The 16604-nt window shown below is 42.4% G+C and overlaps 1 protein-coding gene across 3 annotated transcripts in view; it reads left to right on the top strand.

Moving 5' to 3' along the window:
- Positions 1 to 16604, top strand: part of FIRRM (FIGNL1 interacting regulator of recombination and mitosis) — a 737920-nt gene that overhangs the window by 526433 nt on the left and 194883 nt on the right. For all 3 annotated transcript variants that reach the window (XM_073557998.1, XM_073557999.1, XM_073558000.1), the window contains one exon: positions 4508 to 4597. In XM_073557998.1, coding sequence (XP_073414099.1) covers positions 4508 to 4597 — 90 coding nt within the window. The remainder of the gene's footprint in view (positions 1 to 4507; positions 4598 to 16604) is intronic.

Below are 16604 nucleotides of genomic sequence, written 5' to 3' on the forward strand. Positions count from 1 at the left end.
CTCAGATCTACCTTTCTGGCCCAGATGTCATCTCTCTGCTGTCCAGAATCCCAGAGTGTCTATCAGCCATATCCTCCTCCTTCACCTCTCACTTCCTAAAACTAAATGTACACAAAACCGAACTCCTATTTCCTCAATCTCACATATCTTCCCTACCCGATCTATCTATTATGGTAAACGGCATCACGCTCTCTCCCGCACCAGAAATCCGCTGCCTCGGAGTAACTCGACTCTGCCCTGCCTTCAAAACATACGCCCAAACTCTTGCCACCTCCTGTCGACTCCAACTCAAAAATATTCCCAGAATCCATCCCTTCCTCAGCCCTCAATCTGATAAAACTCTTGTACATGCCTTCATCATCTCCCGCCTTGACTACTGCAACACTCTCCTCTGTAGCCTCCCTGCTAACTCTCTTGCACTACTCCAGTCTGTCCTCAACTCTGCTGCCCAACTAATCCACCTCTCTCCTCGCCACTCCCCTGTTTCTCCCCTCTGCAAATCCCTCCACTGGCTCCCAATTCCCCAACTAATCCAGTTCAAACTACTAATACTGACCTACAAAGCCCTCCACAACATGTCCCCTCCGTATATCTCTGAACTAATCTCCCAATATCTTCACTCACATAATATTCGATCCTCCCAAGACCACCTACTCTCCTCCACACTTATTTGTTCCTCACACAAACGCCTCCAAGATTTCTCCCGAATATCCCCCATCCTCTGGAATTCCACGCCTCAACATGTCCGATTATCCACCACCCTCAGATCCTTCAAACGGAAACTGAAAATCTATCTCTTCAGGAAAGCTTACTGCCTGCAATAACCATTCTGCCGCCTCTTCACCACCTGGGCTGCCACCTCACTACCTCCAGAGCTGCTGCACCCTCTACCTTCCGTCTCTTTCCCAATATACTGTAGAGTGTAAGCCCGCAAAGACAGGGTTTTCTCTCCTCTGTACCAGTCTGTCATTGTAAATTTGTTTACTGTAAATGATATCTATAACTTTGTAGGTAACCCCTTCTCATGTGCAGCACCATGGAATTAACCCCTTAACGACCACCGATACACCTTTTAATGGCGGTAGTTAAGGGTACTTAAACGTGTATAGCGCCCTCCAGAGTTGGATTTTCTCCAGAGTCTTGGCTGCCGGGGGTAGCCGAGACCCCAGAGAACATGATTCTGGTTGGTTTTTACCGACCCCACTTTTGCGATCGCCGGTTTTAACCGTATAACGGTGATGACAAAAAAAGCCTCAATTTTGCATTTACATTCTCAGTTCTCTGATGTGATTGCACATCAGAGGAGTGAAAAATAGGGTCCCCAATTCCCCCCGGTACCTCCTGATGGTCCTCGGGCCCTCCTGCATCCTCCGATGGGCGCCGCCATCTTCATCCGGGAAGAAAATGGTGGGCGCATGCGCAGTGCGCCCGCTGAATCTGCCGGCTGGCAGATTCCATTCATTCAATGTACATTTTGATCACTGTGATAAACCCCATCACAGTGATCAAAATAAAAAATAATAGTAAATAACCCCCCTTTTATCACCCCCTTAGTTAGGGAAATATAATGAAATAAAGAAAATATATTTATTTTCATTTTTCCATTAGGGTTAGAATTGGGGTTAAGGTTGGAATTAGGGTTAGGGTTAGAATTAGGGTTAGGGTTGGAGTTAGGGTGGGAATTAGGGTTAGGATTAGGGTTGAGGTTAGGGATTAGGGTTAAGGTTGGGATTAGGGTTAGGGGTGTGTTGGGGTTAGGGCTGGAGCTAGAATTGAGGTGTTTCCACTATTTAGGCACATCAGGGGGTCTCCAAGCGCGACATGACACCACCATTGATTGCAGCCAATTTTGCGATCAGAAAGTCAAATGGTGCTCTCTCCCTTCCAAGCCCAGACGTTTGCCAAACAGCGGTTTACCCCATCATATGGGGTATCAGCGTATTCGGGACAAATTGCACAACAAGTTTTGTGGTCCAATTTCTCCTGTTACCCTTGTGAAAATAAAAAATAGTGGGCTAAAAAAATCATTTTTGAGGAAACAAAATGATTTTTTATTTTCACGGCTCTGCATTATAAACTTCTGTGAAGCACTTTGGGGTTCAAAGTGCACACCACACATCTAGATAAGCTCCTTGGGGGGTCTAGTTTCCAAAATGGTGTCACTTGTGGGGGGTTTCTACTGTTTAGGCATATCAGGAGCTCTCCAAACGCAACATAACGCCCACAGAACATTCCATAAAAGTCTGCATTCCAAAATGGCTCTCCTTCACTTCCGAGCTCTCCCATGTGCTCAAACAGTGGTTACCCCCACATATGGGCTATCAGCGTACTCAGGACAAATTACACAACAACTTTTATGGTTCAATTTCTCCGGTTTCCCTTGGGAAAATAAAAAATAGCGGGCTAAAAAAATCATTTTTTAGGAAAAATTTTTTTTTATTTTCAAGACTCAGCGTTATAAACTTCTGTGAAGCACTTGGAGGTTCAAAGTGGTCACCACACATCTAGATAAGTTCCTTAAGAGGTCTAGTTTCCAAAATGGTGTCACTTGTGGTAGGTTTTCACTGTTTAGGCACATCAGGTGCTCTCCAAACGTGACATGGCGTCCAATCTCAATTCCAGCCAATTCTGCATTGAAAAAGTCAAACGGTGCTCCTTCCCTTCTGAGCTCTGCCGTGCACCCAAACAGTGGTTTATCCCCATATATGGGGTATGTGCGTACTCAGCACAAATTGCACAACAACTTTGGGGTCTAATTTCTCCTGTTACCCTTGTAAAAATAAAAATTTGGGGGTGAAAAGATCATTTTTGTGGAAAACTGATTTTTTATTTTCACGGCTCTACGTTATAAACTTCTGTGAAGCACTTGGAGGTTCAAAGTGCTCACCACACATCTAGATAAGTTCCTTAAGGGGTCTAGTTTCCAAAATAGGGTCACTTGTTGGGGGTTTCCACTGTTTAGGCACATCAGGGGCTCTCCAAATGCAACATGGCGTCCGATCTCATTCCAGCCAATTCTGCATTGAAAAAGTCAAACGGTGCTCCTTCGGTTCCAAGCCCTCCCGTGCGCCCAAACAGTGGTTTACCCCCACATATGGGGTATGTGCGTACTCAGCACAAATTGCACAACAACTTTGGGGTCTAATTTCTCCTGTTACCCTTGTAAAAATAAAAATTTGGGGGTGAAAAGATCATTTTTGTGGAAAACTATGATTTTTTATTTTCACGGCTCTACGTTATAAACTGTGAAGCACTTGGAGGTTCAAAGTGCTCACCACACATCTAGATAAGTTCCTTAAGAGGTCTAGTTTCCAAAATGGTGTCACTTGTGGTAGGTTTTCACTGTTTAGGCACATCAGGTGCTCTCCAAGCGTGACATGGTGTCCAATCTCAATTCCAGCCAATTCTGCATTGAAAAAGTCAAACGGTGCTCCTTCGGTTCCAAGCCCTCCCGTGCGCCCAAACAGTGGTTTACCCCCACATATGGGGTATGTGCGTACTCAGCACAAATTGCACAGCAACTTTGGGGTCTAATTTCTCCTGTTACCCTTGTAAAAATAAAAATTTGGGGGTGAAAAGATCATTTTTGTGGAAAGCTATGATTTTTTTATTTTCACGGCTCTACGTTATAAACTTCTGTGAAGCACTTGGAGGTTCAAAGTGCTCACCACACATCTAGATAAGTTCCTTAAGGGGTCTAGTTTCCAAAATAGGGTCACTTGTTGGGGGTTTCCACTGTTTAGGCACATCAGGGGCTCTCCAAACGCAACATGGCGTCCGATCTCATTCCAGCCAATTCTGCATTGAAAAAGTCAAACGGTGCTCCTTCGGTTCCAAGCCCTGCCGTGCGCCCAAACAGTGGTTTACCCCCACATATGGGGTATCGGCGTATTCAGGAGAAATTGCACAACAAATATTGTGGTTCATTTTCTCTTTTTACACTTGTGAAAATCAAAAAAAAAGTTGGTTCTGAAGTAACAACATGTTTGTAAAAAAAAGTTAAATGTTAATTTTTTCCTTCCACATTGCTTCAGTTCCTGTGAAGCACATAAACGGTTAATAACCTTCTTGAATGTGGTTTAGGCTTAAAAATTTGAAAATTGCAAAACTTTAAAAAGTTTCGCCATATTTCCGTTTTTTCATAAATAAACGCAAGTTATATCGAAGAAATTTTACCACTAACATGAAGTACAATATTTAACGAAAAAGCGATCTCAGAATCAGTGGGATCCGTTAAAGCGTTCCAGAGTTATTACCTCATAAATTGACAGTCGTTAGAATTGTAAAAATTGGTCTGGTCATTAAGTTGCAAATTGGCCCCGTCAGTAAGGGGTTAATGGTGCTATATAAATAATAATAGTCACCAGGGGTCAGTGTATGGAGATTTCTGTTCTGTGACCTTTAAAATTTTTAATGGGGTTCCCCAATGTTACACTTGACATGCTAATAGATACCATGATCTTGTAGCGGATACTTTGATTTATGTTTTCTGTTTTTTTCTGGGCAGGTAAAATCAAGCCCTAGCCATGCTTACCAGCTTACTCACCTCACTGTCCTGCTGAGGCGGCTGCTATTTTTAATGGATGCTGATAACCAGGTATGTAATTCTATCCATCCCACATAAAAACGCTTCTTATTTCACAATTGTGAAGAGTGATTGCTCTTATTAGAACATCCCAAAACATTCATATTAAAGCAGTGATGAGATTAAAGACGAACTGTAAAACTACTTATTTCACCAGAAAGGGAGAGTAATCACACTATGTAGCAGTCTCGAAATCAGTGTATGGTCACCTGATTAAAAGGGTTGTAACATGATGGACATATATGGCATAGCCACAGGATATGCCCCAGCTGCAGCGCCTGTGTGGCGTATCCATTCATTGGAAACCGCAAAGCATACGTAATCTACGGTGTTTACTTAATTCCACTATGGTCCACCAAAGGTATCTTTCCTTATGTACTAAACCATCATGAGAAACTGAGTGGCAATTCCACATACTTGCTCACATGATTCCTTGCTCATTGCCACAGAGCCAAGGAACATAAAATCATTTTCTACAGTTTCAAGGCAAAGACTGTGTGGCACAATCAGTTTCTTCTTTGTACCTTAAAGACTCCACTTACCAGGAACATTACCATTTCCGGGGCTGAGGGTACTCCTACATCTATCAGGCAGATTTATGGTGCAGTCATTTACCATAATTAGGACTCTCAGTAGCAGTCCCAACCTACGTTATTTCTCTGTTAATCCTCCTATCAGTGCTGGAGCAGAGGATAAGGCCACAGGGGCGCAGGTCTTTTTGTATAGGCTGTGTGCCCACGTTGCGTTTTCCATGCGTTTCCGCCGCCTTTTTGCTGCAGCGGAAATCTTTTAAAAACGCTAATAAAACACATCCCCATGGAATACTATGGGATTCCGCAGTTGTTGTGCCTATGCTGCGGATTTTACCGCTGTGGAATCGCATAGCGGTAAAATCCGCAGCATGTTCATTTCTGCAACGTGGGCACTTAAGTGCGCATGTTGCAGAAATGCTGTGGAAATGTCTGCATCATTTCCGAAACTCCCTGCCCCGGGTAAAACGCATGCGGAATTCGCATTTGTTTTCCCGCAAAACACAAGCGTTTTGCAAGCGTTTTTAGCTTGCAGAATGCTTATGCTTTCCAAGTGTTTTGAAGCATCGCTTGGAAAGTGATTGACAGGTTGGTCACACTTGTCAAGCATAGTGCTTGACAAGTGTGATCAACGTTTTACTATTGATGCTGCCTATGCGGCATCAGTAGTAAAAGATAGGATGTTAAAAATAATTAAAAAAAATAGTGATATACTCCCCTTCTGTCGGCCCCCAGAGTCGGTCCGCCCCTTAGCCACGCTGCCAGCATCTTCCGTTCCTACGGATGCTTTGTGTGAAGGACCTTTATGACGTCACGCTCGTGAGACCGTAACATAATCTTAGGTGATTCGCGCAAAGCATCCCTGGGAACGGAAGCTGCCGGCAGCGTGGCTAAGGGGCGAGACGTCTCCTCTCCTTCAGACCCTGGGTACAAATCCGCACATGAAGAGCTCAGTTCAAGCATGGTAGGCATACCACATGCATAAAGTGAGTGTTTCAATGCAATCCTATGGCGGCGATTCCACAGAAATAATGGACATGTTGCGGATTTTACTGCTATGCGATTCCGCAGCGGTAAAATCCGCAGCATGGGCACAACAACTGTGGAATCCCATAGGATTCTATGGGGATGCGTTTTATTAGCGTTTTTTAAGTTTTTCCGCAGCGGCGAAAACGCAACGTGGGCACACAGCCTAAAGATTCACATTTCCTGACCTGTCATTTTGGCTACTTTTCACAGCTATCTGATAGTGTGCAATGCAGAAGGCCCTACACCTCAAACATCTTTCTTCTTTAACAATCAGGTCCTCTTACGTGCAGGTTTAGTTATGTGATATGTTTTAATTAAATTGTTTTAGTGGCTACCCTACTAGAGTCTACCTCTGTATATTCAGCAAATAGAATGGAAGTTTCAAGTTTTCTATTTTTAAGGAGTTTTTTGATTTCAGAAAACCGATGTCCCATGGCTTTAAAAAAAACAAACAACAACCTGTTCTTTACTCACCCTCTCTGTGGCAAGCATTGTGTCTCCACTGCTGCTTCCATTGTCTGTGGCTGTCTGCAGCGCTAACATCACATTAACAGTGCTGCAGCTAATATCTGAGCTCAGCGGTTCTGCCTGAGTTGTGGCACGAGCCACCCAGAGCCGCTGTGCTTATTGTCGCCAGATTTCTCAATAGACACTGCAAACATTATGAAGCAGATCTTAAACATAATTAAATCAGTACACTTTGAAAATCCATATCAGAATGACTGTATAATTGTGAGCCTAAGGTGATCATATTAAATATCCAGTAATAACTTAAATATTTCAGGAGTCAAAGTGTATTTTATTATTATTATTATTATTATTATTATCGTCCAAAAGGCTTATACAGACATTCTGGCATGGATTTTAAAATAAAATACATCTTATTAGGACTTAAAGATCTATTTAGACATCTGTACAGTGTGTATGGGGAAGTTTAGTGACAGATCCACTTTGATATGTCTGGACATTTGTATTCTGAATTCTCTAATAAATGGGGCAAGTTTAACATCTGATTATCATGAGAGAATATGGTATGTAAAAGGATGATTGTTACGGAAGCTAGTACTGTATTTGAAGGGTGTAACCTAATATTTCAAAATTGCTGATGAAATAAAATGCTACTAAATGAAGTGCCCTTTGAGTGGGCTAGCCCAGGAAGGAGACCAACACCACTTTCTAACTACTGGGTGTGTATAAGAGCAAACAAATGACCATATACCACATTGGAGTACAAAGCAAGTAACTCTTCTATGGCGGTGCTTCTATGATGGTATTCTAATAATGGACAGGTCACCTCACTCCGATACAAGTCTTCAGCATTTCCCCTGATGAGACCAATCAGTGTCATATCATCGGCAAATTTCAAGATTTTTACTGAGTCTGCTGAAGAGATGCAATCATTCGTATAGAGAGAAAACAGTAACCGGGACAAAACACACCCCTGAGGTGCCCCGATGTTTGTGACCAAGGTGTCCGAAGTGAATGGTCCAACTTTTACACTCTGTATCCTGGCTGTCAGGAAGTTATAAATCCACAAGCATAAGTTGAGAGGGACTCCAAGAGCTACCATTTTCTTATGAAGTAAATTCGGATCAATGGTATTGAACGCTGAGCTAAAGTCCATGAAAAGAATCCGGACATATGAGTGCAGTTCATCTGTATGATCCAAAATGTACTTCAGTGCCAGATTGACAGTGTCGTTTGCCGAACGAGTCTCCATATAGGCAAACTGAAGCGGGTCCCATAGCTTCTGCGTGAATTTTATCAGGTGGGACATCATAATTCTTTCGAAGACTTTCATAGCTACAGATGTGAGTGCTACTGGTCTATAGTCGTTCAACTCAGAGGATCCCACTTTCTTGGGGACAGGGATAATTGTGGAACTTTTCTAACACTGAGGTACAACACACTCTTTCAGTGACACATTGTATATATTTGTCAGTATAGGGGCAAGTATACTTAAACCTTCTTTCCTCCAGACGTAGAGGATGCCCCCTTGTCCCCGTCACAGGTCTAAGAGTAAAAAGATCATTAGAAAGGTCTTTGTATTGTCCCCGCATATATTTATATATTGTAATAAAATCACCCCTAAGCCTTCGATTTTCCAAACTAAATAACCCCAAGTGTAATAACCTGTCTTGGTATTGCAGACCCCCTAGTTCCCTAATAACCTTGGTCGCTCTTCTCTGCACCCGCTCCAGTTCAGCTATGTCTTTCTTATACACCGGAGACCAGAACTCTACACAGTATTCTAAGTGTGGTCGCACTAGTGACTTATATAGAGGTAAAATTATGTTCTCCTCATGAGCATCTATGCCTCTTTTAGTGCATCTCATTATTTTATTTGCCTTTGCAGCAGCTGCCTGACACTGGCCACTAAATGTGAGTTTGTCGTCCACCCATACACCCAGGTCTTTTTCAGTGACAGTTTTGCCCAGTGTTTTACAATTAAGCACATAATTATACATCTTGTTCGTTCTACCCAAGTGCATGACCTTTCATTTATCCCCATTAAAGCTCATTTGCCATTTATCAGCCCAAGCTTCTAGTTTACATAAATCCTCCTGTAATATAAAATTGTCCTCCTCTGTATTGATTACCCTGCAGAGTTTAGTGTCATCTGCAAATATTGAAATTCTACTCTGTATGCCCCCTACAAGGTCATTAATAAATATGTTAAAAAGAAGCGGGACCAAAACTGACCCCTGTGGTACCCCACTGCTAACCGTGACCCAGTCCGAGTGTGCTCCATTAATAACCACCCTTTGTTTCCTATCCCTGAGCCATCTCTTAACCCACTTGCACATATTTTCCCCTATCCCCATTGTTCTCATTTTATGTATCAACCTTTTGTGTGGCACCGTATCAAAAGCTTTTGAAAAGTCCATGTACACCTCGTCCACTGCATTCCCTTGGTCAAGTCCAGAACTTACCTCTTCATAAAAGCTTATAAGATTAGTCTGACAGGAACGGTCCCTCGTAAACCCATGTTGATACTGGGTCATGAGGTTATTCGTCTCCAGATACTCCAGTATAGTATCTCTTAGAAAATCCTTCAGGATTTTACCCACAGTTGAGGTTAAACTTATTGGCCTATAATTTCCAAGTTCAGTTTTTGTCCCCTTTTTGAATATTGGCACCACATTTGCTATACGCCAGTCCTGTGGTACAGACCCTGTTATTATGGAATCTTTAAAGATTAAAAATAATGGTCTATCTATGACTGTGCTTAATTCCTGCAGTACTCGGGGGTGTATCCCATACGGGGATTTGCCAATTTTAGTGATTTTTAGACGCCGCCATACTTCCTGCTGGGTTAAGCAGGTGACATTTAATGGAGAATTTTTATCCCTGATCATGTTATCCGTCATGGGATTTTCTTGTGTAAATTATATACATTTGTTTGCATTTTGCAGTGAGAAATAAGTATTTGATCCCCTACTAACCATTAAGAGTTCTGGCTCCTACAGACCAGTTAGACACTCCTAATCAACTCTTTGTGTGCATTAAAAACATCTGTCTTACATAGTCACCTTTGTAAGACTCATGTCCACAGGCTCAATTAATCGGTCAGACTCTAACCTCAACAACATGGACAAGACCAAAGAGCTTTATAAGGATGTCAGGTGCAAGATCATATACTTGCACAAAGCCGGAATGGGCTACAAAACCGTAAGTAAGAGGCTGGGTGAGGAGACAACTGTTGGTGCAATAGTAAGAAATTGGAAGAAATTCAAAATGACTGTCAATCGACATCGATCTAGGGAACCAAGCTAAATCTCACCTCATCGCCTCATGGGGTGGCCTTGATCATTAGGAAGGTGAGATATCAGCCTAAAACTACACGGGGGGAACTTGTTAATGATCTCAAGGCAGCTGGGCCCACAGTCACCAAGAAAACCATTAGTAGCACATTACACCATAAAGGTTTAAAATCCTGCAGTGCCTGCAAGGTCCCCCTGCTCAAGAAGGCACATGTGTAGTCCTATCTGAAGTTTGCTATTGAACACCTGGATGATTCTGTGAGTGATTGGGAGAAGATGCTGTGGTCAGATGAGACAAACATGGAGGTCTTTGGCATTAACTCAAGTCGCCGTGTTTGATGTAAGATAAATACTGCCTTTGACCCAAAGAACACCATCCCCACTGTCAAGCATGGAGGTGGAAACTATGTTTTGGGGATGTTTTTCTGCCAAGGGCACAGGACTACTTCTCCATCATTGGGAGAATGGATGGAGCCATGTACTGTAAAATCCTGAGTAACAGCCTCCTTCTCTGCACCAGGACATTAAAAATGGGTCGTGGCTGGGTCTTCCAAAAAGACAATGACCCAAAATAACAGCCGTGGCAGCAAAGGAGTGGCTCAAAAAGAAGCACATTAAGGTTATGGAGTAGCCTAGTCAGTTTCCAGACATTAATCCCGTAGAAAACTTATGGAGGGAGTTGAAGCTCCGAGTTGCCACGCGACAGCCTTAAAATCTTAATGATTTAGAGATGATCTGCAAAGAGGAGTGGACCAAAATTCCTCCTGACGTGCGCAAACCTCATCGACTACAAAAACCACCTGACTGCTGTGCTTGCCATCAAGTTTTTCACCACCAAGTATTAAGTCTTGTTTGCCAGAGGTATCAAATGCTTATTTCTCACTGCAAAATGTAAATAAATTTATATAATTTATACAATGTATTTTTCTGGATTTTATTTTTGATATTCTATCTCAATGTTAAAATTAACCTACCATTAAAATTATAGACTGTTGATGTTTTTGTCAGTTGGCAAACTTACAAAATCAGCAAGGGATCAAATACTTATTTGCCCCGCTGTATTTATGGCACAGCGTGACTATAAGCAGGTGCTGGTTACTAGGACACGTTATATACAAAAAATAAAACTACATATCGTGTCAGTGTTACCAGCACAGTTGGAGCCTGCACTACTTGTTACTAGCAATAAGAATGCAAAGAAAACGCTAATAACAGCAGAATAAAAATGAAACCAGTATCAGAATTAAGGATCTATGAGTCATAAAATGCACTCTTATGATTGTGATCATCTAAGGATTTGTCCAGTCTTCTACTAAAAATCTGCAGTTACAATGTGATTGCAGACTTCTGAATCCCCAGGCAGGAAGTACAGCGGTGTCTAAAAATCACAAAAGTTGACAAATCCCTGTGCCCGGTTGGTATACACCCCTGAGTACTGCAGGAATTAAATTGATAGGCCATTATTTTTAATCATTTCAATATATAGTGGCGCTAGTGTAAGCACGTTGAATCGGCTGCAAGTAAGATCCTAAACCAGATAAGAGTTTTAGAGAAGGCTAAAAAGGAAAAAGTCAGTTTACTTGTGCTATGAGTGCATATAGATAGATAATACTGTTTAATGTAAAATACCTGTTAGATGTTAGTTGACATTCTTGTGCCTGTGGCAGTTAAGCAGAGTCAGATTTGTGATATTGTAGATCAAAACTATGGTGAAAAATATATACTAATTAATAATATTACAAATGAATTCGAGAACTGTTCTAAATGATTTGCACATGATGTTAATAGTTGCCCTTCATGTAGTGTGACAGGTAAAAAATAATACAGCCACTATATGAAAGTAAATACCTATCTGGATGGTGCTGGTTACTTATTACCTGTGAGATGATAGGAATGTGTGTGCTGCTCAAAGGCCTGGTGACCGGGTCCTGATAGATGGCAGCAAAAGTTGTAGCTCGCTGGTCGTGAATCAAGTCATCGGCTGTCAGCTTTACAGAAGTCCAAGAGTACTGTCCCGGCCGGTTGACTCGCGCGGTCACATGGTATCAGAGGAAAGTACGGATTGCAGTAGGAGTCAAAACACCAACGCGTTTCGGAATGCTTGCCGACTCCATCATCATGGATGGCTCCTCCTGTGTCTGTATGGGTGTAAATACCTGTGGCACATCCATACATAAGTCAATCAAAAGCAAACAGTTCAATCTCATTATTCAAGCCTTTAGGTTTTATCTGCTTCCCGACCGCCCACTGTAGATAAACGTTGGCTCTTGCTGGGCTTTGTGCAGCGCCGACATTTATCTACTGTCGGCGGTTTTGTGCCCCCCGGGACCCCCACATACCTTACAACGCGGGGATCCCGGTGCACAATGCATGCTGGGACCCCCGACGTCATCGAGACCTGATTGGTTCAGGTCCTGATGACGTCAGCGTCACAGCAGCCAATGGGAGCGATCGCTGGGAAAGCTGCTTGTTTCCCGGCGATCTCCCTCATTGTAACGCGGCTTCTCCCTCTGATCTCACTGACAGATGATCAGAGGTGAAGCAGCGTTACTGTGTGACTAGATCGCTGCCTGGCACAGCTGATCGCTGCCTGGCACAGCTGTGCCAGGCAGCGATCTTGTCACACAGTAACGCTGCTTCACCTCTGATCATCTGTCATTGTGAGATCAGAGGAGAAGTCACGTTACAGTGTGCCAGGCAGCGATCTTGTCACACAGTAACGCTGCTTCACCTCTGATCATCTGTCATTGTGAGATCAGAGGAGAAGTCACGTTACAGTGTGCCAGGCAGCGATCTAGTCACATAGTAACGCTGCTTCTCCTCTGATCATCTGTCAGTGTGAGATCAGAGGAGAAGTGGCGTTACTATGAGTCAGATCGCAGCGCAGCGATCTTGTCACAAAAATAAAAAAAAGTAAAGAAAAAAAAAAGAAAAAAGCAGGTACACAGGTTAGGGCTAGGGTTAGGGTTAGGGCTAGGGCTGGGATTAAGGTTATGGGTGTGTTGGTGTTAGGTTTGTGGTTAGGGTTATGGTTAGGGCTGAGATTAGGGTTAGGGGTGTGTTGGGGTTAGGGTTGGAATTAGAATTGTGGGTTTCCACTGTTTAGGTACATCAGGGGCTCTGTAAATGCAATATGACGCCCGCAGACCATTCCATCAAAGTCTGCATTTCAGAACGTCACTACTTCCCTTCCGAGCCCCACCGTGAGCCCAAACAGTAGTTTTCTCCCACATATGGGGTACCAGCGTACTCAGGACAAATTGGACAACAACTCTTAGGGTCCAATTTCTCCTGTTACCCTTGTGAAAATAAAAATTGGGGGCTAAAAGATCATTTTTGTGGAAAAAAAAATGATTTTTTTATTTTCACGCCTCTACATTATAAACTTTACTGAAACACTTGGGGGTTCAAAGTGCTCACCACACATCTAGATAAGTTCCTTGGGGGGTCTAGTTTCCAAAATGGGGTCACTTGTGGGGGATTTCCACTGTTTAGGTACATCAGGGGCTCTGCAAACGCACATGACACCCGCAGACCATTCCATCAAAGTCTGCATTTCACTACTTCCCTTCCGAACCCCACCGTGTGCCCAAACAGTAGATTTCTTCCACATATGGGGCGTCAGCGTACTCAGGACAAATTGGACAACAACTTTTGGGGTCCAATTGCTCCTGTTACCCTTGTGAAAATAAAAATTAGGGGCTAAAAGGTCATTTTGTGGAAAAAAAAATGATTTTTTATTTTCATGGCTCTACGTTATAAACTTCTGTGAAGCACTTGGGGGTTCAAAGTGTTCACAACACATCTAGATAAGTTCTTTAAGGGGTCTAGTTTCCAAAATGGGGTCACTTGTGGGGGGTTTCCACTGTTTAGGTACATCAGGGGCTCTCCAAATGTGACATGGCATCCGATCTCAATTCCTGCCAATTCTGCATTGAAAAAGTCAAACGGTGCTCCTTCCGTTCTGAGCTCTGCCGTGTGCTCAAACAGTGGTTTAGCCCCACATACGGGGTATCTGCGTATTCGGGAGAAATTGCACAAAAAATTTTGTGGTTCATTTTCTCTTTTTACACTTGTGAAAATAAAAAAAAATGGTTTTGAAGTAAAATGTTTGTGAAAAAAAGTTAAATGTTTATTTTTTCCTTCCATATTCCATTCATTCATGTGAAGCACCTGAAGGGTTAATAAACTTCTTGTATGTGGTTTTGAGTACATTGAGAGGTGCAGTTTTTAGAATGGTGTCACTTTTGGGTATTTTTTGTTATATTGACCCCCCCAAACTCACTTCAAATGTGAGGTGGTCCCTAAAAAAAATGGTGTTGCAAATTTTGTTGTAAAAATGAGAAATCGCTGGTCAACTTTTAACCCTTATAACTTCCTAAAAAAAAAAATTATGTTTCCAAAATTGTGCAGATGTAAAGTAGACATGTGGGAAATGTTATTTATTAACTATTTTATGCGATATCACTCTCTGATTTAAGGGCATAAAAATTAAAAGTTTGAAAATTGCAAAATTTTCTAAATTTTCGCCAAATTTTGATTTTTTTAACAAATAAGCGCAGCTCATATCTAAAAAATTTTACCACCATCATGAAGTACAATATGTCATGAGAAAACATTGTCAGAATCAGTAGGATCCGTTGAAGCGTTCTATAGTTATGACCTCATAAAGTTACACTGGTCAGAATTGAAAAAATTGGCCCGTCACGAAGGCAAAAACAGGCTCGGGTGTGAAGGGGTTAATGTATCTAGTTGAAAAATCCACCGAGTTTCTTCTTTTGACATTTGTTTGATGAATTCACCATTGCGCCAATGTTTGTGTACAATCTTAATGCCTGTTACTCTGACATCATGTAAAGACCCCCCGTGGGGTGCTGCAAAATTTTTTGATAATGGGTGGTCATCAAATTTATTTCTTATATTCCGAAAATACTCGTTAATCTTTTTTATTTAAGGGGCGTTTTGTGCTCCCCACATGCATCTTTTGCACAGGCACTCTATGACATAGTTCACCCCTTGTGTGGTACATGTGATAAAGTCTGTGATTTGAAATTCTGTGTTATTTGTAGAAGTCACAGATTTTTGTTTAGTTGGACGTAAAGTTTTGCACATTTTGCATTTTTTACATGGGGGGAAACCTTTTATTTGTTGCTTAAAGGGTCCCAATAACTTTTTTGGGGGACCGGGATCTTGTACTGTGGGGGCGATGATATTGTCCAGATTCCTGGCTTTCCTAAATATAAATTTCGTTTGTTCAGATAGTTTGTCCCCAATGACCTTATCCTCTTTGAGAAGGTCCCAATGTTTATGTAGTGAAATATGTATGGATTTATGACCAACAGTAAATTAACATCTTTCCTTAGACTGCAACTCTCCACACAGGTCATGACCTATGCTATCCTGAGTAGAGACAGTCTTTCTGGTCCCAACCCCAGGGGATTTCCTAAGAACACACAAAGTGGAAACATTTCACAGCTTCCAGCTTTTTTGATGGAGAGACACCAATTGCAGGCTGACTGTCATGATCCATGCTGGATTATGACAGATAAAAGCACTTTTAACCTTTTTTTTTCCTTAAGCTGTGTGCTTAAAGTTAGTTTTGCCCCGGTGGCCATTAGGGTCATTGCAGTGTGTGGTTTCAGTTCTAGTTTTGCCCCCCCGGTGGCCGTTAGGGTCATTGCACTCTTGTTACTTTAGTTTAGTGCACGTGATTATGAAGCAGGTGTGATTGCTGGCTCTTACCTATAAAAGAGTGTCAGGTGGTTGTAATCACTGTTGGTGATATTGCTCATTTCCAACCAAGTCTGGTGGAGGAAGAAAACGTTCCTGGCAGCTCAGGGGAGCTCTGGTGTTATAGCTTCAGGTGGAATCTGAATTCAGGTGTTGAGCTTCAGGGGTGAAGCTGAACTTTGTTGTCGTACTCTGTTGCTTGGAGCTATAGCAACAGAGCAAAGCTAAGTGGTGTTTTCCCTGTTTGTGACTTCCCTTATGTGTGTTTTAGTACAGTGGTGGGATTAGTTTCTGCACCGTCCATTTCACTAGAAAGGGGTAGGTGCAGGGCGAGCTAGGGATTTTAGGTATCCAGCTCGGTGACAGGTGAGGAACCTGTATAGGGATCGTTAGGAGTTTAGGGACACTGCCTCAGGGAAGTGCAGGAGGTCGCCACGTTCCTGTTCCCTATTGCAGGGCCCACCACTGTAACTGTTCCCAGGTGTTTCCCCTTATTATTTAAATTCGCCCTGCTGGAGGCGGTGTATCCAGATACACGTGTAATACTGAAATTCGCCTGCTGGAGGCGGTATCGGCTGCACGTTTTATTATTTAAATTTGCCCTGCTGGAGGCGGTGTATCCAGGGTCATGTGTGTCGGAGAAATTCGCCCTGCTGGAGGCGGTGTGTCCAGTCACACGTTGACCATCACACTGACACTATCTGTCTATAAGAAAGGTCACACAAATAGTGTTCAAAGAAAAATAATGTAGTCATTGGTAAAATAACCATGGTCCAGTCACAAACCAAGTATTAGAATTTTAACATGAAAGGCTGGTCTAGAAATCCGATCTCCAAGTTAATCTATAAATTAGGCCTAGCTGTTGTGCTCCATTTCATATTCCCCCCTCCCTCGGGGACAGAATACCAGACTTCAAAGTTTGATATTTCTGTAAGTTTTCTCACTTTTATTTCATCACTGTTTTTG

Source organism: Dendrobates tinctorius, unplaced genomic scaffold (assembly GCF_039654945.1).
Source record: "Dendrobates tinctorius isolate UK_male_01 unplaced genomic scaffold, ASM3965494v1 ptg000012l, whole genome shotgun sequence".
Taxonomy (NCBI): Eukaryota; Metazoa; Chordata; class Amphibia; order Anura; family Dendrobatidae; genus Dendrobates; species Dendrobates tinctorius.